The 18,546-nt window shown below is 37.2% G+C and overlaps 1 protein-coding gene across 1 annotated transcript in view; it reads right to left on the bottom strand.

Annotated features, from left to right (window-relative positions):
- CYLD (CYLD lysine 63 deubiquitinase) overlaps window positions 1-18,546 on the bottom strand; it is a 97,842-nt gene that overhangs the window by 45,994 nt on the left and 33,302 nt on the right. Inside the window, exons 5-7 of the mRNA XM_045293614.1 lie at window positions 7,336-7,344; window positions 6,309-6,413; window positions 1,477-1,593 (exon numbers count right to left, since the gene is read on the bottom strand). Of these exons, the coding sequence (XP_045149549.1) occupies window positions 1,477-1,593; window positions 6,309-6,413; window positions 7,336-7,344 (231 nt within the window). The remainder of the gene's footprint in view (window positions 1-1,476; window positions 1,594-6,308; window positions 6,414-7,335; window positions 7,345-18,546) is intronic.

Genomic DNA, 18,546 nt, shown 5'->3' with positions numbered 1-18,546 from the left:
ATCAATGCGATCACCAGGTCCAGGATAGCCTTCAGTGTGTCCCTGCTTATCCAATCTATTGCCACTCTGAGACCCGAATGATCTTTTCCAAAGGCAGCTCTAGTCAGGTCATGTCACCTAGCTGAAAAATCCTTCAGTGACTTCACATACCTGTTAGTAAAACACACTAGGCCCCACACAGCCTGCCTGTTGACCTTTCCAGTGCATTTCATAAAACCTTTCTTTCTACTCTAGCTACTCCGGCTTTTTTTCCATCTTTGGCAAATACCAGGCTTCATTTTTAAATTAGGCTACTACACAAATTACAAGGGGTCTTCAGAAATTTTTATTTTCTATCTTTTAATTCCATTTAAAAAAATTAATTATTTGAAGTCCCCTATTTGCTCTGCCTAAAATGCTCTTCTTTCCCCTTTCACTGTATCTCTTACAGCTCTGGTAAATACAAGCTTAGGTCACTTCTGAAGAAGAATCACCCGTTATCGTGCCCCGCTAGTCCAGTGCCTTCCTTTCAGTGCACTCATTACAACTGCAAGTTTTTATTTGCTTCTGTGCAAATAAATTTCTACCTCATTAACTTGATCATAAATTCCAAAAATGGGAATGATAAAGATTATTTTCTTCTCTTCTCAACATTGTAACCTTGGTGCCCAGAAATTCCAGGCACACAGTAAGCACTCAATAAATATTTGTTCAATGTGGGGGGGGGGGGAGCCTATGGTAGAAAAAAAATGATAACTAAGAAACAGGAGACTTTTTTTAAAGTGCTTTAAGGGCTCGACTGGAGCCCTGGTAGCATAGTGGTGTACACATTAGGATGCTTACTGCAAGGTGAGCGGTTCAAGAAGACCAGCTAGTCAAAGGCAGAAAGGCTAGACTTTCTACTCCCATAAAGAGGAACAGTCTCGGGAAACCCACAGGGGCAGTTCTACCCTGTCCTACAGGGTTGCTATGACTCAGAATTGGCTCAATGGCAGTGAGTTTAAGAGGTCACGATAGATGCAGAGAGAAAAATCATTAAATGAATCAGTTGATTCGACATATCTTACACCATAAGCAGATCAGTTAATGAAAAACAAAAACAAAAAGCCACAAATACATTTCTTACCCCTAGTTTATATATTCAGGTTACAGTGACCCAACAACCAATGTTGTTGGATTATTATCTTATCATTTATATATACACATATCTATTATATATTTACATATATATGTAATGTTTCTAATTCACAAAGACAAATGAAAATCTAATGTGTAAAGATTGTTACTGAAAGGCAAATAATAATGAAAACTAAAAGCAAATGAGATATCCAACTTATGATGGAATCATTTGAATATACATTGTCATAAGTCAGGAACTATCTGTATTAATAAAGAATGGTCTATTCTGCTCTGCAAATGATAAATATTGATGAAAACCCATTACTCATTGGTGAGTTAAAAAGAACATTATTAGATATTTTCATCATTATAAATTACCTTCATCAATGTACCATGTATTTTTTGTTTTGGATTGTGGTTGTGAATCAACAGAAGATCCATTTAAGGTATAAAATAATTCAGATCTGCTTCTATTTCCAGGGTCTGAGGTAGATCCTATGAAACAAGAAAAGTTACTTTTAAAACAAAAATCAACTGGTTGTACAATATGAAGAGTATAATCAATGGCACTGAATTATACAAGAAGTTGTGGATTTGGAGACTGTTTTGTTGTGTATGTTTTTTGCCACAATTAGAAAAAGATAATAATTGCATGAATAACAATAAGTATAAGGAAGAAGAAAATGTTCTATGCTTGAATATGGTGACAACTGTACAACTCTTCTTGATATGAGTGAACTATTGAATTGTATGGCATGTGGATAAAGTGCTAATAAAACTGTTAAAAATAAAATCAATATGGTATGAGTATTTTATTAAAAAATTAATACACAACAACTGCCTATAAAACCAATAGATACACAAACACAGTATAGCTATTGCTACTTTTTCACCTTTTTAAAATATGGTAATCACTTTTGGTAATGTGAAAAAGATTCTTCAGCCAGAAAATCAACAAAGGAATGAGACGATAATTTACTAGTATGGGTATTTTTGTGGTTTTATTAAAATTTCTTAATGAACTGCTTCTTTCAGAAATGTTTTCATAGACGTTTTCCCCAAAGGTCACAATTTCCAAATTTCATTTCATAATTTTAGCCTATTATTTTAAAATAGTTCCTTTTAAAAGAAAATACTCATGAAACATTGGCTATAAATTAGTGAATGCACAAATTCAGCTAAAAAAATTTTAAATGTAACCATTTTGATACTGTTGGTCATGAAATCCTTGCTTAATCCTTTCATGTCTTTGAAAAAGTGAAATATTATTATTTCATATGTATTACCCACCAGAACCAAGCCCACCACTATTGAATAGATTCCAACTAATAGTGATCCTTCATATGGTTGCCGAGGCTGTAAAACTTTATAGAAGAAGAAAGCCTCATTTTTTGACCAAGGAAGAGTGGGTCGGCAGCCCAATGTGCAATTCACTTTGATTTATTAAATGTAAGAATTAATAAAACTCTAGGCCATGGGATCAAAGTATAGAATGTATTAGCCAAAAACAAGGCTCCAGAAATTGATGGAATACCAACTGAACTGTTTCAGAAAGCTGTTGAAGCACTGGAAGAACTCACTTGTCTAAAGCCAGGAAATTTGGAAGACAGCCATCTGGCCAAATGTCTGCAAGAGATCTGTAATTGTGTACATTTCATAGAAAAGTGACCCAGTATGCTGAAACTACAGAACAGTATTGATATCACACACAAGTAAAATTTTGCTTAAGATCATCCAACAATGATAGCAGAGGTTTCGGCTGAGTTCAGAAGAGAACTTGAAAGCAAGGCTATCATTGCTAATGTCAGGAGCATGGATCTTAACTCAAAGTAGAGGATACTGGGAAGATGTTTACGTGTGTTTTACTGACTATACAAAGGCATTTGACTGTGTGGACCATAATAAACTATGGCTAACCTTGAAAAGAATGAGAATTCCAGAACACTTCTTTGTGCTTATGAGGAACTTAAACACAATTAAGAGGCAAATGTGCGAACAGAACAAGGGAATACCGCATGGTGTGAAATCAGGAAAACTATGTGTCAGGGTAGTATCCCCTGACCATATTTGTTCAATCTGCATGCTGAGAAAATCATCAGAGAAGCTGGCTTATATGAAGAAGAGTGTAGCATCAAAATTGGAGGAAGGTTTACCAGAAACCTATGATGTGCAGATCATAGTATCTTGCTTACTGAAAATGAGGAGGACTTGAAGCACTTGCTTACAAAGATCAAGGACTGCAGTCTTCAGTATGGATTATTACTCAATGTAAAGAAGACTAAAATCCTCACAGTTGGACCAAAAGGTAATAGCATGATACATGGAGCAATTCTGCTGTTCTGTTTGCAAATCTGCCTCTTGTTCCATGTACAGGTTGTGCATGAACACAATTAAGTTTTCTGGAATACCCATTCTTCTCAAGGCTAGCCATAGCTTATTATAATCCATCCACACAACCAAATGCCAAAACAGAGTCAACAAAACACAAGTAAACTTCTTTCTGGTATACTGTGCTTTCAGTCAAGATCAATCTGACATCATCAATCTCTCTCATTCCATCTCCTCTTATGAATCTAGCAGATCCTCTTAATGTATTGATGTACCTATGTTTTAATTATCTTCAGCAAAATTTTTACTAATGTGGGTCTTGCTCAGGAATTCCCACATTCCGCTGGGCCACCTTTCTTTGGAATGAGCAAAAATACGGATCTCTTGTAGGTGGTTGACCTGATAGCTGTCCTAAAAATGTCTTGACATAGACTAGTGTGAATGCTTCCAGTGAGGTTTGCTGAAACATTTCACTTGGTGTTCCGTTAATTCCTTGAAACTTGTACTTCATCCATGCCTTCAGTACAGCTTAGGTTTCTTTCTTTTGATGCTTCCTGCATCATTCAATGTTTTGCCCTTCAATATAGAATCCTTCAATATTACAACTTGATGCTTGGATATTTTTCTTCAGTTATTTCAGCTTGATACATGGTGAGCATGTTTTTCCCTTTTGTTTTCTAACTCTAGGTTCTTGCACATTTCATTATAATTCTTACTTTGTTTTCTAGAACTACCATTTGAAATTTTCTGTTCAGCATTTTAACTTCATCATTTCTACCTGTTGATTTTTTCAAGAGCAAATTTAAAAGTCTCTTCTGACATCCACTTTGGTCTGCTCCTTCTTATTTTTTAAATGACCTTTTGCCTTCTTGGTGTATGATGTTCTCAATGTCGTCCCATAATTTATCTGGTTCAGTAGTGTCAGTGTAGCATATTTGTTCTTAGCATGTTCTCTATGTTCAGGTAGCATTTACTCAAGGTTGTATTTTGGCTCCTGTGGACTTGTTTTCATTTTCTTCAGCTTCAACCAGAATTTTCATATGAGCAATTGATTATCTGTTCCAACCTCAGCCCTGGCCTTGTTCTGGCTGATAATACTGAGTTTCTCTACTGTTTCTTTCCACAGATGTAATCAATTTGATTCTTCTGTGTTCCATCTGGCAAGGTTCAAGTAGAGGGTCACTGTTTATGTTTCTGAAAAAAGGTATTTGCAATGAAAATCCAATGGTCTTGCAAAATTCTATCATGCGATGTCCAGTTTAATTTCTGTGGCTGCAACAGTGGTCTCAATCATAAGAACAATTGTGAGGCTAGCCCAGGACAGGACAGTGTTTTGTTCTATTGTACACAGGGTCTGTTGTACAATGGAATCAGCTCAATGACACCTAACAACAATGTCATTATTTTCTAGCTACTGATAAGTCTTCTTCATTAGTGATTTTAGTGGCTAGTGCATTACTAGGTGTACAGATCTTGAAATATTCTTTTTGATGATGACTGCAACAACATTCTTCTCAAATCTGTAATGCCCAGCTTAGAACACTGTAAGACTGTCTGGCTTCATATGGCCAATACTAGTCCTTTTCAGCTCATTAATTGCTGAGGATATTGATCTTTATGTATTCCATTTAATTTTTTAGTCCCAATTTTCCTAGCTCCTACTTTGTACATTCCATACTCATATTATTAATGGATGTTTGTGTTTCTTCTCATTTTATGTTGTTCATCCTTCTCAAATGAAGTTCCCAAAAGCTTTGCTCCATCCTTATCATTAAAGTCAACTCTACTTTGAGGATATTTTGAGTATCTTCTAAACTCAGAGGCTCATCTTATCACATTGTATCAGGTAAATTTCACTGCCAGCCATAAGGTTTGCAATGGTTAATTCCTCAGAAGTGGACAGCCTACTGTTTCTTTGTAGTCTACTCTTAATCTGAACGCTTTGCTGAAACCTGTTTACCCTGAGTGATCCTGCTGGTATTTGAAATACTGATTGCGTAGCTTTCAGTATCACAGTGACATGCAGCCACAACAGTACAACAAACTAACAGATTAGAGGTGATATATGTAATTAAGATCTGCTAAAAACAATTATTACCAACATGTCTTAAGGAACTTTTTAGATTATTTATGTTTAAATATAAGTGGCAAGTTTAACTAGACTATGTAGATCTAGAAGGAAAGAAAATGTAATGCTATTGTCTCTATATCCAACTTAATTCTAAGTGCCCTAGAATCTAGTGTCACATAAAATTATTTTTGGAAGCACAATTTCTTTCTAAAATAGTCAAATAAATTTTATTTACTAGATAATTGGAGGAAAAAATATTCTACTAAAGCTCCACCTGAGTTAACAAAAATTATTAATTTTTTTAAAATGACCTGTTTTGCTTGTATAACTACACCTTATAAAGACTGCAGAAGGTAGCAAAAACAAACTCAGAACTCTATATATATTGTGAGGGAGTTTCTCAAAGAAAAGCTTTCTTTTTTTCCTTCTTAGTTTTTCATTTGCAATACTTCTAGTTAGCAAAATCCACATAATCTCTACCAGGCCTCATCAAACATAATATTTTCCATGCAACTATTTTATATAGTTGTTAACTCTAACCAATAGAAACAAATGCAACAACTAGGGAAGCTTCAGAAAACAGTTGATTATGGGTCAGCAGAAGACATAGTTCTTCACAGGAAAACTTTCCAGTATCAAAAATGGATAGGGAACAGTTGACTTAGGCAGTATCACCTATATAAACTATTTAACCTCACAAAATATTTCAAAGAATAAAGTCTACTTATATACATTACCTTTGACTTCTTTTAACGTTCTAGCCAATCAGTTGTCATGTAAAAGACAAGGACTGTGTTCTATTAACTCATACCTGTAGCCTTTGGTTTATTATGACTTGATGAGCCTTTGTCCCCAACACCTCTTGACATAAAGGCAAGTTTGGGAGGCCTCCTTTCCTGTGTCACGCTATCTGAAACTGTAAAAAATGTTAAAGATAAAACCAAATTTTTACAGAAGAAAAATAAGCAAAGGCAACAGTAACAACAAAATTCTTTTTAATTTTTAAAAAGAGTTACAGTTTCACAGTTTTACAAATGTTTAAGGCTATTAAAATATTTAGAGATAATGCCTTGAAAAAATTGGGGGGGGAATAAATTTTGTGCCTGAAAATATAAGTTCTACTAAAAAATCCCAACCAAAATAAAACTCATCCAAGCATTTGGAGATTCTAAAATCTTAACTACTTTTAGACTATCTTGTTGTTTGCAATAAAACACAGAGAAAATATTATTCCCAATTTATGTACTATTTACCAAAATGGTATCACAGAACACTTCTATGTACTATAAAGTATTCTATTCTCTAATAGTTCTAGGAACTATTGGGCTAAATTTTTTTTAATGTTCTATGTTGTATAACACTCAAAACCTTAAATATGCTAGCGTATACTTTCAATCTCTCAAAGTAGGATATAAATTTTTTATTTGAATATATTATTGAGCTACTCTAACATCTTAGATTGATAAATTTGCTAGCACACAGTTTAGGAAAATCCTCTTTACTGTTTAGAATATATATCAGTTTTTAAAAACACATCTATGTTAAGAATAACACAGATGTGTATACAAACGTATATACATGAAAAACACAGGCAACTATATATTACTAATGATGCTGAAATTTAAAGCTATTTTTGATGAAAGCACTAAAACTTCCTTTTGAAATAATAAATTTGGGCAAAATTATTTTGAAACAAAGATCCTTTTGTAAACCATAAGAACTCAGTAATGTTTGTAGCCTATTCACAAATAGTGATCAAGCAAATGAAGAGAAGTAAGGCTGGGAAGTTTTTTACTGAAAACTTCAACAACACATCTGTGGACACTTAGGATTCATACCTGATAAAGCTGTGTATCAGCAAAATGGTATCACCCACAGTGCATTTTTAAGGAAAGAAGAAAATAGGGAGATTTTTACATTTTAAACGTAAAGAGAAGACCATCTTTAAAAAGGAAATCATACTGTGTTAATTACATAGAAATTTATATTTAACGTTTCCCACAGTTAAAAGGTTAAACCACATCTTAAACTCATCGACTATGACTAAGTAGAACATCATTTTAAAATTATACTGAACTGCTACGATTTTACTGAAGTTATATGTTTTTCAAAGCTATTTAGTAATATTTTTATGATGTTACCATTCAGATATCTCCAAATATCATATCTGGAGGGAAAAATTGGTCAGTGAAAAAAGTTCTCAATTCATATCACAGAAATTGACTAAAGAGAAATACCTCCCTCAGTAGCAGTAAGTAACTAGCATAGAAGTTTATTTCAAAAAGATATTTGCATAATATCTATACATAATATAATTTGCAGTAATTATAAAAAATTCTACAAAGGGCCTTCCTTTGGTAATCTAAAGCAGCTAGCAGTACCCAGGTGTCAAACAGACAAGGCTGTGGGGACAGTACTGCTTGATATAAAGGGAGGGCTGCAAAGACTGGGAATGTGAGCTAGAGGGCACTGAAATTCATCTATGTACCATTACCATCTGCATACTACAGACTTTGTTTTGGAGGGGTCAATATTAAGTTTGTAGAACTCAACATTCTACCAGAATTCTATGCACATAAAAGGGTCACATATCACATCTAATTTGCTCTCCAGTAATCAGATACCAAAGATGTCTTGTTATTTTGTCACAACTTTGTTCCTGAACCAAAACTATTTGGATAAAGAAACCTTCCAACTCACATGAATTTTAAGATATTGCCATCTCAGGAAAAGGCAGGTATAAGAAAGTAAACAAGGTATGAAATAACTTCAACAAACAATAATCTGCAATTGAGACAAATGTGATTAAGAGCTGTAAGAAATGATAGAAAGATATGCTCACCAAAAGCATATAATCAAAACACCACCAACCCACCACTGTTGAGTCAAGTCAATTCCAACTCACAGAGACATAGCAGTCCTATTCCTAAATAGCCAAAGTCGGAAGCCATTCTTCTAGTAAAGGATGAATAACAAACCTCTTTTATCGCCTGAGAAAATATTACGAAGACATTTAAAAAGCAGAAGAAACTACTGCTATAAGCAAGAATAAGAATATTTTGTAGAGCAAAAGAAACCAGACTAAAAGTATAGATATAGGTTCATTTTTATGAAGTCTTAGAATTAGAAAACTAATCAGTAGGGAGATAAGTAAAAAAAAAATAGTTATCTTGAAGGGGGTGAATGGAAAGTTTGAAGATGGGGCCCTATTGACTAGGAAAAAGTGTGAGGAAACTAAGATTAGAAGCATCTATATTTTCTTATGATTAGAAATCACAAAAGAAGCCTTGGTGGCATTTGGTTGTTAACTGCTAACCTGGTTAATCTGCTTCAGTAAAGACTTCAGTCTAGAAAACCCTATGGAATAGAATCCATTTGACAGACCACTTCGTGGTACCTAACAACAACTTCTCAGTGATTACATAGATGTATAAATACGTAAAAACTCATTACACTACACACCTACAATCAGGGTACTCTCTTATAACAATGTACTGTGATCCCATGTGTCTACCTCAATTAAAAAAACAAACCGACTCGCTTGGGGGTGGAGTGGGAAACCAAATACCAGGAATATTTGCTGGATCTAAAACCATTAGTTATCACAGTCTACTACACATAGCTTAGTTCGCTGTCTGCAGTAGCATGACCAGAAAGGGGATACAGACAATGACTGCATTCAGAATGATAAACGTAACCATTTCTCCATCACTCTTGCTGATTTAATCAGAGAGGGGTGGGAATGTTAGAGAATTGTGAGTTGGGAATCATAACAAATTGGCGAACAATAGCAATTAAACTGTAAGAGTGCTCTTAAATTTGAATGACCCGTTCAAGTTGAAACTGCTTAATTAGTCGACTCCTAAACATCATCACTACAAATGCATAATTCAGACTCAATTTAGAATTTAAGACCCATGAAGTAATCTTGTGAGGAGAGAGTGAAAGATGGTGACCAAGTAGCACACATGGGAGGGCCTCCACAGAAGACAGCACAAAGGAGCCACTGAGAGGGATAGCCTACACTTCTAGACCAGAGGATTATCAGCATAAAAATAAGTAGACACAAATTTACTACAGTTAGAAAGCAGCAACATCTGCTGATAAGACTCTCCTTTGTCATGTCCCTGCAGCACACAGATTCCTGGGTCTGCTGGGGTGGGGGGGCGGGAGGGAGCAGTGGAGCAGCAGTGACATGACATAGAGGAGTCAACGCTCTACAGGACCAGCCCGGTGCGTATAAAAATATAAATACCTTTGGATCTCCACCCAGGCCAGAAGAGCCCCTGTGAATACACCACAGTCCTGGCTCCCCAGTAGCAGGAACAACACAGCCTACCGAGTTGTGTGGGGATATGTTTACAGGGCAGCCTGGAGCGGGCATAAATAGTGAACACAAGCCCTGGGAGCTCCAGCCCCACTAGGCAAAACTAATCCCCTTCCCTAACAGCTCAGTACAACTCCCAATCCCAAGACAACCAAAAAAGCCCCCAAACCTTAAAAATCACAGCCATTTGAAGGCCTTTTTAATTTTTAAAATCTCTGGATATAACAACCAACACATACCTGGACCACTAACAAAATACTAGCATTAACAATACACAGAGGTTTGAGATTTAAGAAAGCCTTAGGGTTGATTCCGGGCCCTGCTCAGCTCCCCAGGTCTCTCAGATAAGGAACCTGCCCAAGGAGGCTTTATTCCCTCTCCCTTAGCCCACCTAGGTAGGTGGCAGGTATAAGCCCCATTCCTCCACCCCCATTTCACCATCCCCATCATGCGAAAAGAGTGACCTCTACAGTGCAGCCTGGAGCAGGTGTAGTGAACAGGCAAACTTCACACAAGGTCAGGGAGTGCCAGCCAACTCAGCAAAACTTACCCACCTTATCTAAGGTGCAGTGCAGTCCCTGATCTTAGGACACCCCAAAAGCCTTGAAGAACAAAGACATTCAAAGGGTTTTTCCCCTTTCTTTTTCTCTTTCTAAACTTCTCTAAGGACCAGCTAACACACACCTGTTTCATTAACAAACTATTAGCATAACAAAACAAGTAGAAACTGCAGCAAATTTTACAAGCAAAGGCAGGGATATTAGGCTTGAGACAAGAAACTGGAAGCCTAGGGGGCCAGAGGCTACTCAAGATGCACATATCTACATGCTTAGTGTTTGGGCTGGGTCCTGACTAGGCAGCCCCCATCTCCTCTCCAGCTCCTCAGGAAAATAAAACTTCAAGGCCCCCATTTCCATCCTCTCAGGAAGATAAATGACCTACTGAAGTATGCAACTTCTGCCCCAACATTCCAAGGAGCTTATCTCTCTGACCAAGAAAGGTTGTGCAGCCCCTTCCCTAGTACCCCAGGAAGCAACTTATCTTCCCAGGCCCTTTTGTATAGTCCCTGTCCCAGCACACTAGGGAGTAGGTTGGCCAACAACAAAGGCACTTCCTGACTCAAGGTCCTGCAGCTTCAAGCAAAAAAAAAAAAAAAAATCTCTCATCCTGTTGTCAATGTATACCTCCTCAGCATGAGCTCTATTTCTCTCTCACCACCTCACCGACAAGCTGAGATTTCCCTGACCTAACTCGTTGGGTCTCTGAACCAGCCCAGGAGCTCAAGATGCTCCTGTCCCTTTCTCTGCTCTCCCTTCCCTCCTGGGAGCTCTTTCCCTACCCTAATAAAGCTGCTCTTAATCCTATCTCCGCTCAGTGTCTCAGTGTTGACCTCTCACTTAGCCATCCAGCCCCTGGTCAGTACCCCAGTCCTCTAACCCTGAGTAGCTCACTGCTTTATTCTGCCCTCTTGGGCCACCTAAAGGTGGTAAGTATAGGTGGTTGGTTGCCCCCACCATCTGATATGAGTGAATTCCATCCCCTCTGATTCTACTCCCTTAACATGCCATCTACCCAGAAGTTAGCACCCAACAGAGACAAAGATCCTGGGCAAAGCTTAGAGCCCAAATAAACATGTATTAACAGCTCTCCTGAGACTAATTCTCGTATTATTTTTCCTATTATTATTCTTAAGACTCATCTTTTGTCCCTTCCTTTAATTTTCCTTGCTTTAATCTAAACATTCAAAGTTTTATTTCACAGCACTATTAACCTATGTTTCAGTTTCACTTTTCTTGTCAAACCTCTCCTTTCCTTCTCATCCTCAAAAAACCAAAAGCTGACACTATTCGTACAATTTTTAACATCATTTCTTTCTATCAAATATTAGTACCCATTCCTCCTCCACTGCAAATCAGGAATTTGGGGGCCTAATCTCTCTTCCTTTAACATATCAAATAACACTACCTGATCCCTCCCCCCGCCCCTTTTTTTTTAACTTACTGCTCCTTTTGCTTTCCCTCCCCTAATATTTTTGGGATCTCTCCCGTAATAGCTAATCTAACGTTTTCCCCCAGATACTTAATACAAACTTTCCACCACCTGCTACTGCACTACCTAACAGAGTTAACCACCCCCACATAGCACCACCTCCTTAACACCCCTAATAGCAACACCAAGATGTCAAGGAAAGAAAACAGAAGCTATCAGTTCACACAAGAAAACAAGAGAAACTGAAATGAATAATTAAACACCAATCAGAACTAAATGTAATGCCTGAAATTGAAGAGGATATGAATTTACCAGAAAAAGAACATAAAAGAATGATAATAGCACTCATGCAATAGGTGAAGGAAGAGTCTGAGAGAAGAGGTGAAACAATTGAAAAGCTATTAAACTCACTAGAGAATCTCCAAACAGAAACACAAAAATCAAATACTACAATAGCAGAATTAAACAATACTACAACACAGAGAAACAGAACTAAAGAGATGGAAACTTGAGTTAGTGAGCGGGAAGACAAATCTATAGATTCCAACCTAAAAGAAGAACACATAACAAAAGACGCAAAAGAAACCAAGAAAAGCTGGAGAACAACCCGGACACAACTAAAAGGCACAACCTGCATCTTACAGGGATTCCAGAAAAGGAAGAAGCAAAAAATCCACACAGAAAATAGTCCATGAGCTCCTGCAAGAGAACTTTCTTCAATGTCTAAAGGAGGAAAGGATAATTAATTACTCAGGAAGCCGAAAGAACCTCAGGCAGGAGAGATCCTAGATGGAAAACTCCCTGGCATAGTGTAGTCAAGATGTCTAACATCAATGACAAGTAAAAAATTCTAAGAGCTGCCAGAGAAAAAAGATCAATTACCTACAAAGGTTCAGCAATTAGAATAACCTCAGATTTCTCTGCAGAAACCATGCAGGAAAGAAGACAATGGAGTGACATATACTGAGTACTAGAGGGGAAAAAATTGTCAATGTAGAATCTTATACCCAGAGAAATTATCAGTCAAATACGGAGAAACAAAAGTATTCCAAGACAAGGATAAACTAAAAGAATTCACAAAAACAAGACCACCACTACCACAAATACTCAACGAAGTACTATGGCCAAAAAATCAGCAGCAACAACACACAACTTGAAGCCAACATACAAGATAATTTCTCCGACAAACCCACACACAGAGAGCAACACCCAAAGCAAGGAAATAACACAGGAAGAACAAAGAAACTAAACACAATATACATATAAACACACAAAATACATATATATAAAGCAAAATGACAGGAACAAATACATATCTATCAATAATTTCACTGAGTGTAAATGCACTAAATGCACTGAGACAGATAAATGTAAAGAGACATATAGTAGTAAAATGGATAAGAAAACAAAATCCATCAATATGCTGCCTACAAGAAATATACCTCACAAACACAAGAACAGACTAAAAATCAGAGACTGGACAAAAGCATACCAAGTAAACATCAACTAAAACAAAGCAGGGTAGTAATATTAATCTCTGATAAGATTGATTTCAAGGCAAAAATGTAATAAGAGATAGGAATAGACATTACAGAACGATAATGTGAGCAATAGCTCAGGAACCCATAGATATAATAAAAATATATGTACCCAATCAAATCCTCAGAGAATTGTGAACAGAGATAGACACATTAACAATAATAACAGGAGACTTTAATACACCACTCTCAAGGAAAGACAGAACTTCAAGGAAAAAACTCAACAAAGACACGAAAAAGCTCAAAAACACACAGCAAACAGGACCTCATATTCATATACAGAATGGTTCCATCCAACAAAAAAAGCACACTATACGTTCTTATCCAACACACATGAAACATTCTCAAGAACAGACCACATGCTAGGTCACAAATCATGCTGCAACAAATTCAAAAAATTAAGATCCTACAATCAATCTTCTCAGACCACAATGCTATAAAATTAGACATCAACAATAAAATGAGCAGAAATAAAAACACACAGGGAGATTGAACAACATAATACTAAAAAGTGACTGGGTAATAAAGCAAATAAAGGAGGGAATTTTAAAATTCTTTGCGACAAATGAGAACATTTCAAAACCTTTGGGACACAGGGAAAGCTGTAATCAGAGGCCAATTTATAGCCATCAACACACACATGGAAAAAGAAATCTACTTCCCGTCACACACACTAATTGTACGCAGAAAATAAGTAAGCTATAGGAGACAGTAGAGCCACATGATGGAAGGAGCTTGAGTCTTTTAGTCATCGGATGGAGGAGCAGATGATTTCACAGAGAAATTCTACCAAATATTCAAAGAAGATCTGACACCAATACTACACAAACTTGCCCAAAACACTGAAAAAGACAACAAACTCCCTAACTCAATCTATGAAGCCAGTATAACACTGAAACCCAAACCAGGCAAAGACCCTACAAAGACAGAAAAGTATAGATCAATAAACCTCATGAGCATAGACGCTAAAATCTTGAACAAAATCCTGGCCAATAGAATACAGCAGCATATCAAAAAATAATTCACTATGACCAATGGGGATTCATTCCAGGTATACATGGATAGTTCGATAGTTGAAAGACAATCAATGTAATTCGCCACAAAAACAAAGCAAGAAATAAAAACCAAATCATCATATCAATAGATTCAGAAAAGCCATTTGAAAATGCTCAGCATCCATTTCTATTCAAAACACTCAAGAAAATAGGAATAGAAGGAAAATTCCTCAACACAATAAAGCCGTCTATTAGAAATCAACAGCCAACATCAAGCTCAATGGGGAAACGCTACAACATTCCCTCTGAAATCAGAGGCCAGGGAAAGACGTCCCCTATCACCACCCTTACTCAACAGTGGGCTGGAAGTTTTGGCTAGAGCCATCAGACAACAAAAGGAAATCAAGGGGCTACGAATAAGCAAAGAAAAGGTGAAACTCTCCCTATCCGCAGATGATATGATCCTGTATATAAAAAACCCAAAAGTCTCCACAAAAGCCTCCCGGAAACAATCGAGGAACTCAGCAAGGTGGCAGGATACCCCAAATCAGTTGGATTCCTCTATGCTAGCAAAGAAGGTATGGAAAAATTAAGAAATCAATACCATTTATAATAACCACACAAAAATGATATATTTAGGAATAAACTAACCAAAGAAACAAATGAGCTATATAGCGAAAATCAGAGAACATTACTACAAGAAACTAAAAAGGACCTACATAAAGGAAAGGATATCCAATGTTTATGGATAAGCAGACTTAATATTATAAAAATGACAATACTACCTAAAACAATCTAAATACAATGCAATACCAATTCAAATCCCAAATAAATTCTTTAACAAAATGGAAAAACTAATTACCAATTTCATATAGGCAGGCAAAAGATGCAGGATAAGCCAAGAACGTCTTAAAAAAAAAAAACAACAACAACTAAGAGGCCTAGCACTGCCTAACCTAAAAACCTAATACACAGCCACAGTAGTCAAAACAGCCCAATACTGGTGCAATGAGAGACTGGTGCAATGAGAGATACATAGACCAATGAGTAAGAACAGGAAACCCAGACATAAATGTATCAGCCTATAGGCAATTAATCTTCATCAAAGGACCTAGACATTTCCAGTGGGAGAAAGGCGGCCTCTTCAACAAATGGTGTTACACAAACTGGATTTCCACATGCAGAAGAATGAAACAAGACCATACCTTTCACCATGCACAAAAACAAACTCAAGAGGGATTAAGACCTATATGTAAACTGCAAAGCTCTCAGAATCATCAACGAGAATGATGGAACAAACTTAAGAGCACACAGATTGGGAAAATAGTTTTCTCAATGACATATTGAACAAAAGGCTAATTACTAAAATTTACAGAACTCTGTAATAGCTCACTAAGAAAAAAAAACAACAAGAGACCAAATTAAGAAATGGGGAAAAAATATATGCACAGATAGTTCACCAAAAAATGAAGTACAAATGTCTAACAAACACATGGAAAAAATGGTCATGATCACTAGCCATCAGGGAGATGCAAATTAATACCACAATGAGATACCACTTTACACCCATCATGCTAATACAAATTTAAAAAACTGAAAACAACAAATGCCGGAGGGGATGTGGCAAGATTGGAATTTGTATACACTATTGGTGGACTTGTAAATACATATAGCCATTGTGGAAAATGATATGGTGATACTTAAAGCAACTGGGAACTGAAATCCCTATAAGGCATATACTCTAAAGAAATAAGAGACACGACACGAGTGAGTGTATGCTCTCCCATGTTCATAGCAGCACAGTTCACAAAGGCAAGAAACTGGAAGCAGCCCCAATGCCCAGCAGTGGAAGAATGGATAAACAAACCATGGTACACACACACAATGGAACATTATACATCCCTAAAAAGAGTGATGAAAGTATCAAACACTGCATGACACGGAAAGACCTGGAAATCACTATGCTGAGTGAAGTAAGTCAATTTCAAAGGGATAAGTATTGTATGATTCCACTGCTTTAAGAAGAAACACCATTTGAACAATTGGGAACCAATTCCTGAACTAAAAGGGAAAAGGTTACCTACCAGCCATGAACCAGTATGCATGTATCCATCACACCTCCCTTACACATACGTCACAAGAGCCAACTTGAAGGAGGAGACCTCTCATCATCTGGGGTCACTCCTTCAAGAGGGGAGATATGGACCATCAACTTGGAGCTATACAACCTTGAGACATGGTTGGGGCAAATCCATGCCCTCCCATCCCCACCCTGAGGAATGGAAGGAGGCTCTTGCTGGAAAATCAAGCTAAGACCAGGGGAGGGGAATATCAACATTTTGGAAAAGACAGTGATAGTTCTTTTAGTGAGTATGGTGTGTGACTGGGGAGAAGTAACCTCACATTGGGAAGGGGGATAATGGACCAGATTTTATGTTCCTGGGTGGACACTACAAATACACTTCTACCCAATCCTCAGTGAACCATGCCATGGACTAACCACCATGATGACCTTGGATGCTGACCCTGCAGGTAGCATGGCATAACAAAAGGGATATGTCAGAGAACTTAGCATAGAGGCCAGGCTGAATAAACTGACTCCTGCCTCGAAATTGCCTGCACTCCTGGACTGAGGACTGCAGTACTTGGATGGGAGAGGAAGTAGAGTGTGGCCACCCTAGGACTGTGGAAGTGGTGGTCATTGGACCTTGGGGGGAACACTTAGCACAGTGGAGGGCCAATGGAAAGGGACCCAGAATCACCATAATTTAGTTCCCCGATGCCCCCCTAGCCATGTCATGAAAGGTTTTGACTTGTCAGACAGGGATCTGAACTTGGGGAGAATTGAGCCAGGAAGTTTACCCTGGCACCAATTTCTGTACTTAGGGTACACAGAGCTCAACCGAATGGAAGATGGAACTGGGTAGAGCAACAACTCATGGGTTGCTACTCAAAGTGAAACTGTACTTGCATAGACTCCTCATATTGACAGTATCTGAAGTGCTGTGTCATTAGGAAAACTGATGATGTGCAATTGCCTTAAACCCTAGGGAGATGATTGACAATGTTCTAATTTTTTGTTTCTATGGGCTTTTGTTTTCCTGCCTTTAGCTTGTTTGATGGTTGGTTGGTTGCTGGCTGTTTTTGGTACAGTTGGTCTTATGGGGTTTTGATTATGTCATAAAACGACCACCAAAGTAAACTTCAGTCATACATATTCCATGGATAAGCAGTTGGATTCTGGGCTCCTACTTAACTCTAGCCCCAATCCAAGAACAGTTAGCTCTGATAATATGGCCCTGCTCGATGCTCACCTTCATAAAATGATCACTGAAGATAAGGGTGCTACAGCAAAGTGTGGTGAAGAAAGCAGATAGTGCCTGGCTGTTAATGGAATTAGTGTCTGGGATCTTAAAGGCTCATATTCAAACAAGCAGCTATCTAAGCGAGGAGGAGTCAACTAAGTCCACATGGAAGAAGCACATTAACTTCTGTGATTCAAAGATGACGATAACAAAATTCAAATATGATGAAGAGAAAAATATCAGAGCTAAAATTATGAACACACAATTTGTAGGAGAGTAGGGAGGGCAGTGGGAGCCCAAAACCCATCTGCAGGGTATCTAAGATGTGATCCCTGGGTTTTAAAATACTGATGGTGGTCTTTTCTTTTTCACTCATTATTTGCACTTTTATCTTTATAATATTTTACTTTATCCCTACCACTTTATTTTGCTTTTATTTACTGTTTCTGTTCGATTTTCTGTTTGCTAAGCTTACAAAGAGTGATGCATAGCGATAACTTATTCAAGGGTTTATAGGGAATGTTGGGGGTGGGGGTGGGAGATAGGTAGGGTGAGGGGATTTGGGGAGTAAATAATGAATGTGAGTGTGTGGAGGGAGCACCAGAACTGACTCTGTGATTACACAACAATTTTAAAGGTGATTTAACCATTAAAAAAAAGATCTAAAATTGATTGTGGTAATGATTGTAAAATTCCTTCTTGATATTACTGAACTATAGAATTGTATAATATGTGGATTATGTGCCAATAAAAGTGTAAAAAAAATAAAGAAATCTTGTGAAGAGAATGTAAGCTGAGTTGAAGAGAATAAAGTATTATAAAACTTGATGTTAAACATACTTGATAGAGCAACTAGTCAAAATTCTCTAAAGTTGCATTATGATCAAATCAAATA

Source organism: Echinops telfairi, unplaced genomic scaffold, assembly GCF_000313985.2.
Source record: "Echinops telfairi isolate 266 unplaced genomic scaffold, ASM31398v2 ScPeMD7_2291;HRSCAF=2852, whole genome shotgun sequence".
Classification (NCBI taxonomy): domain Eukaryota; kingdom Metazoa; phylum Chordata; class Mammalia; order Afrosoricida; family Tenrecidae; genus Echinops; species Echinops telfairi.
The sequence above is the reverse complement of the archived record's forward strand: the minus strand, read 5'-3'. Positions and strand labels throughout refer to the sequence as shown.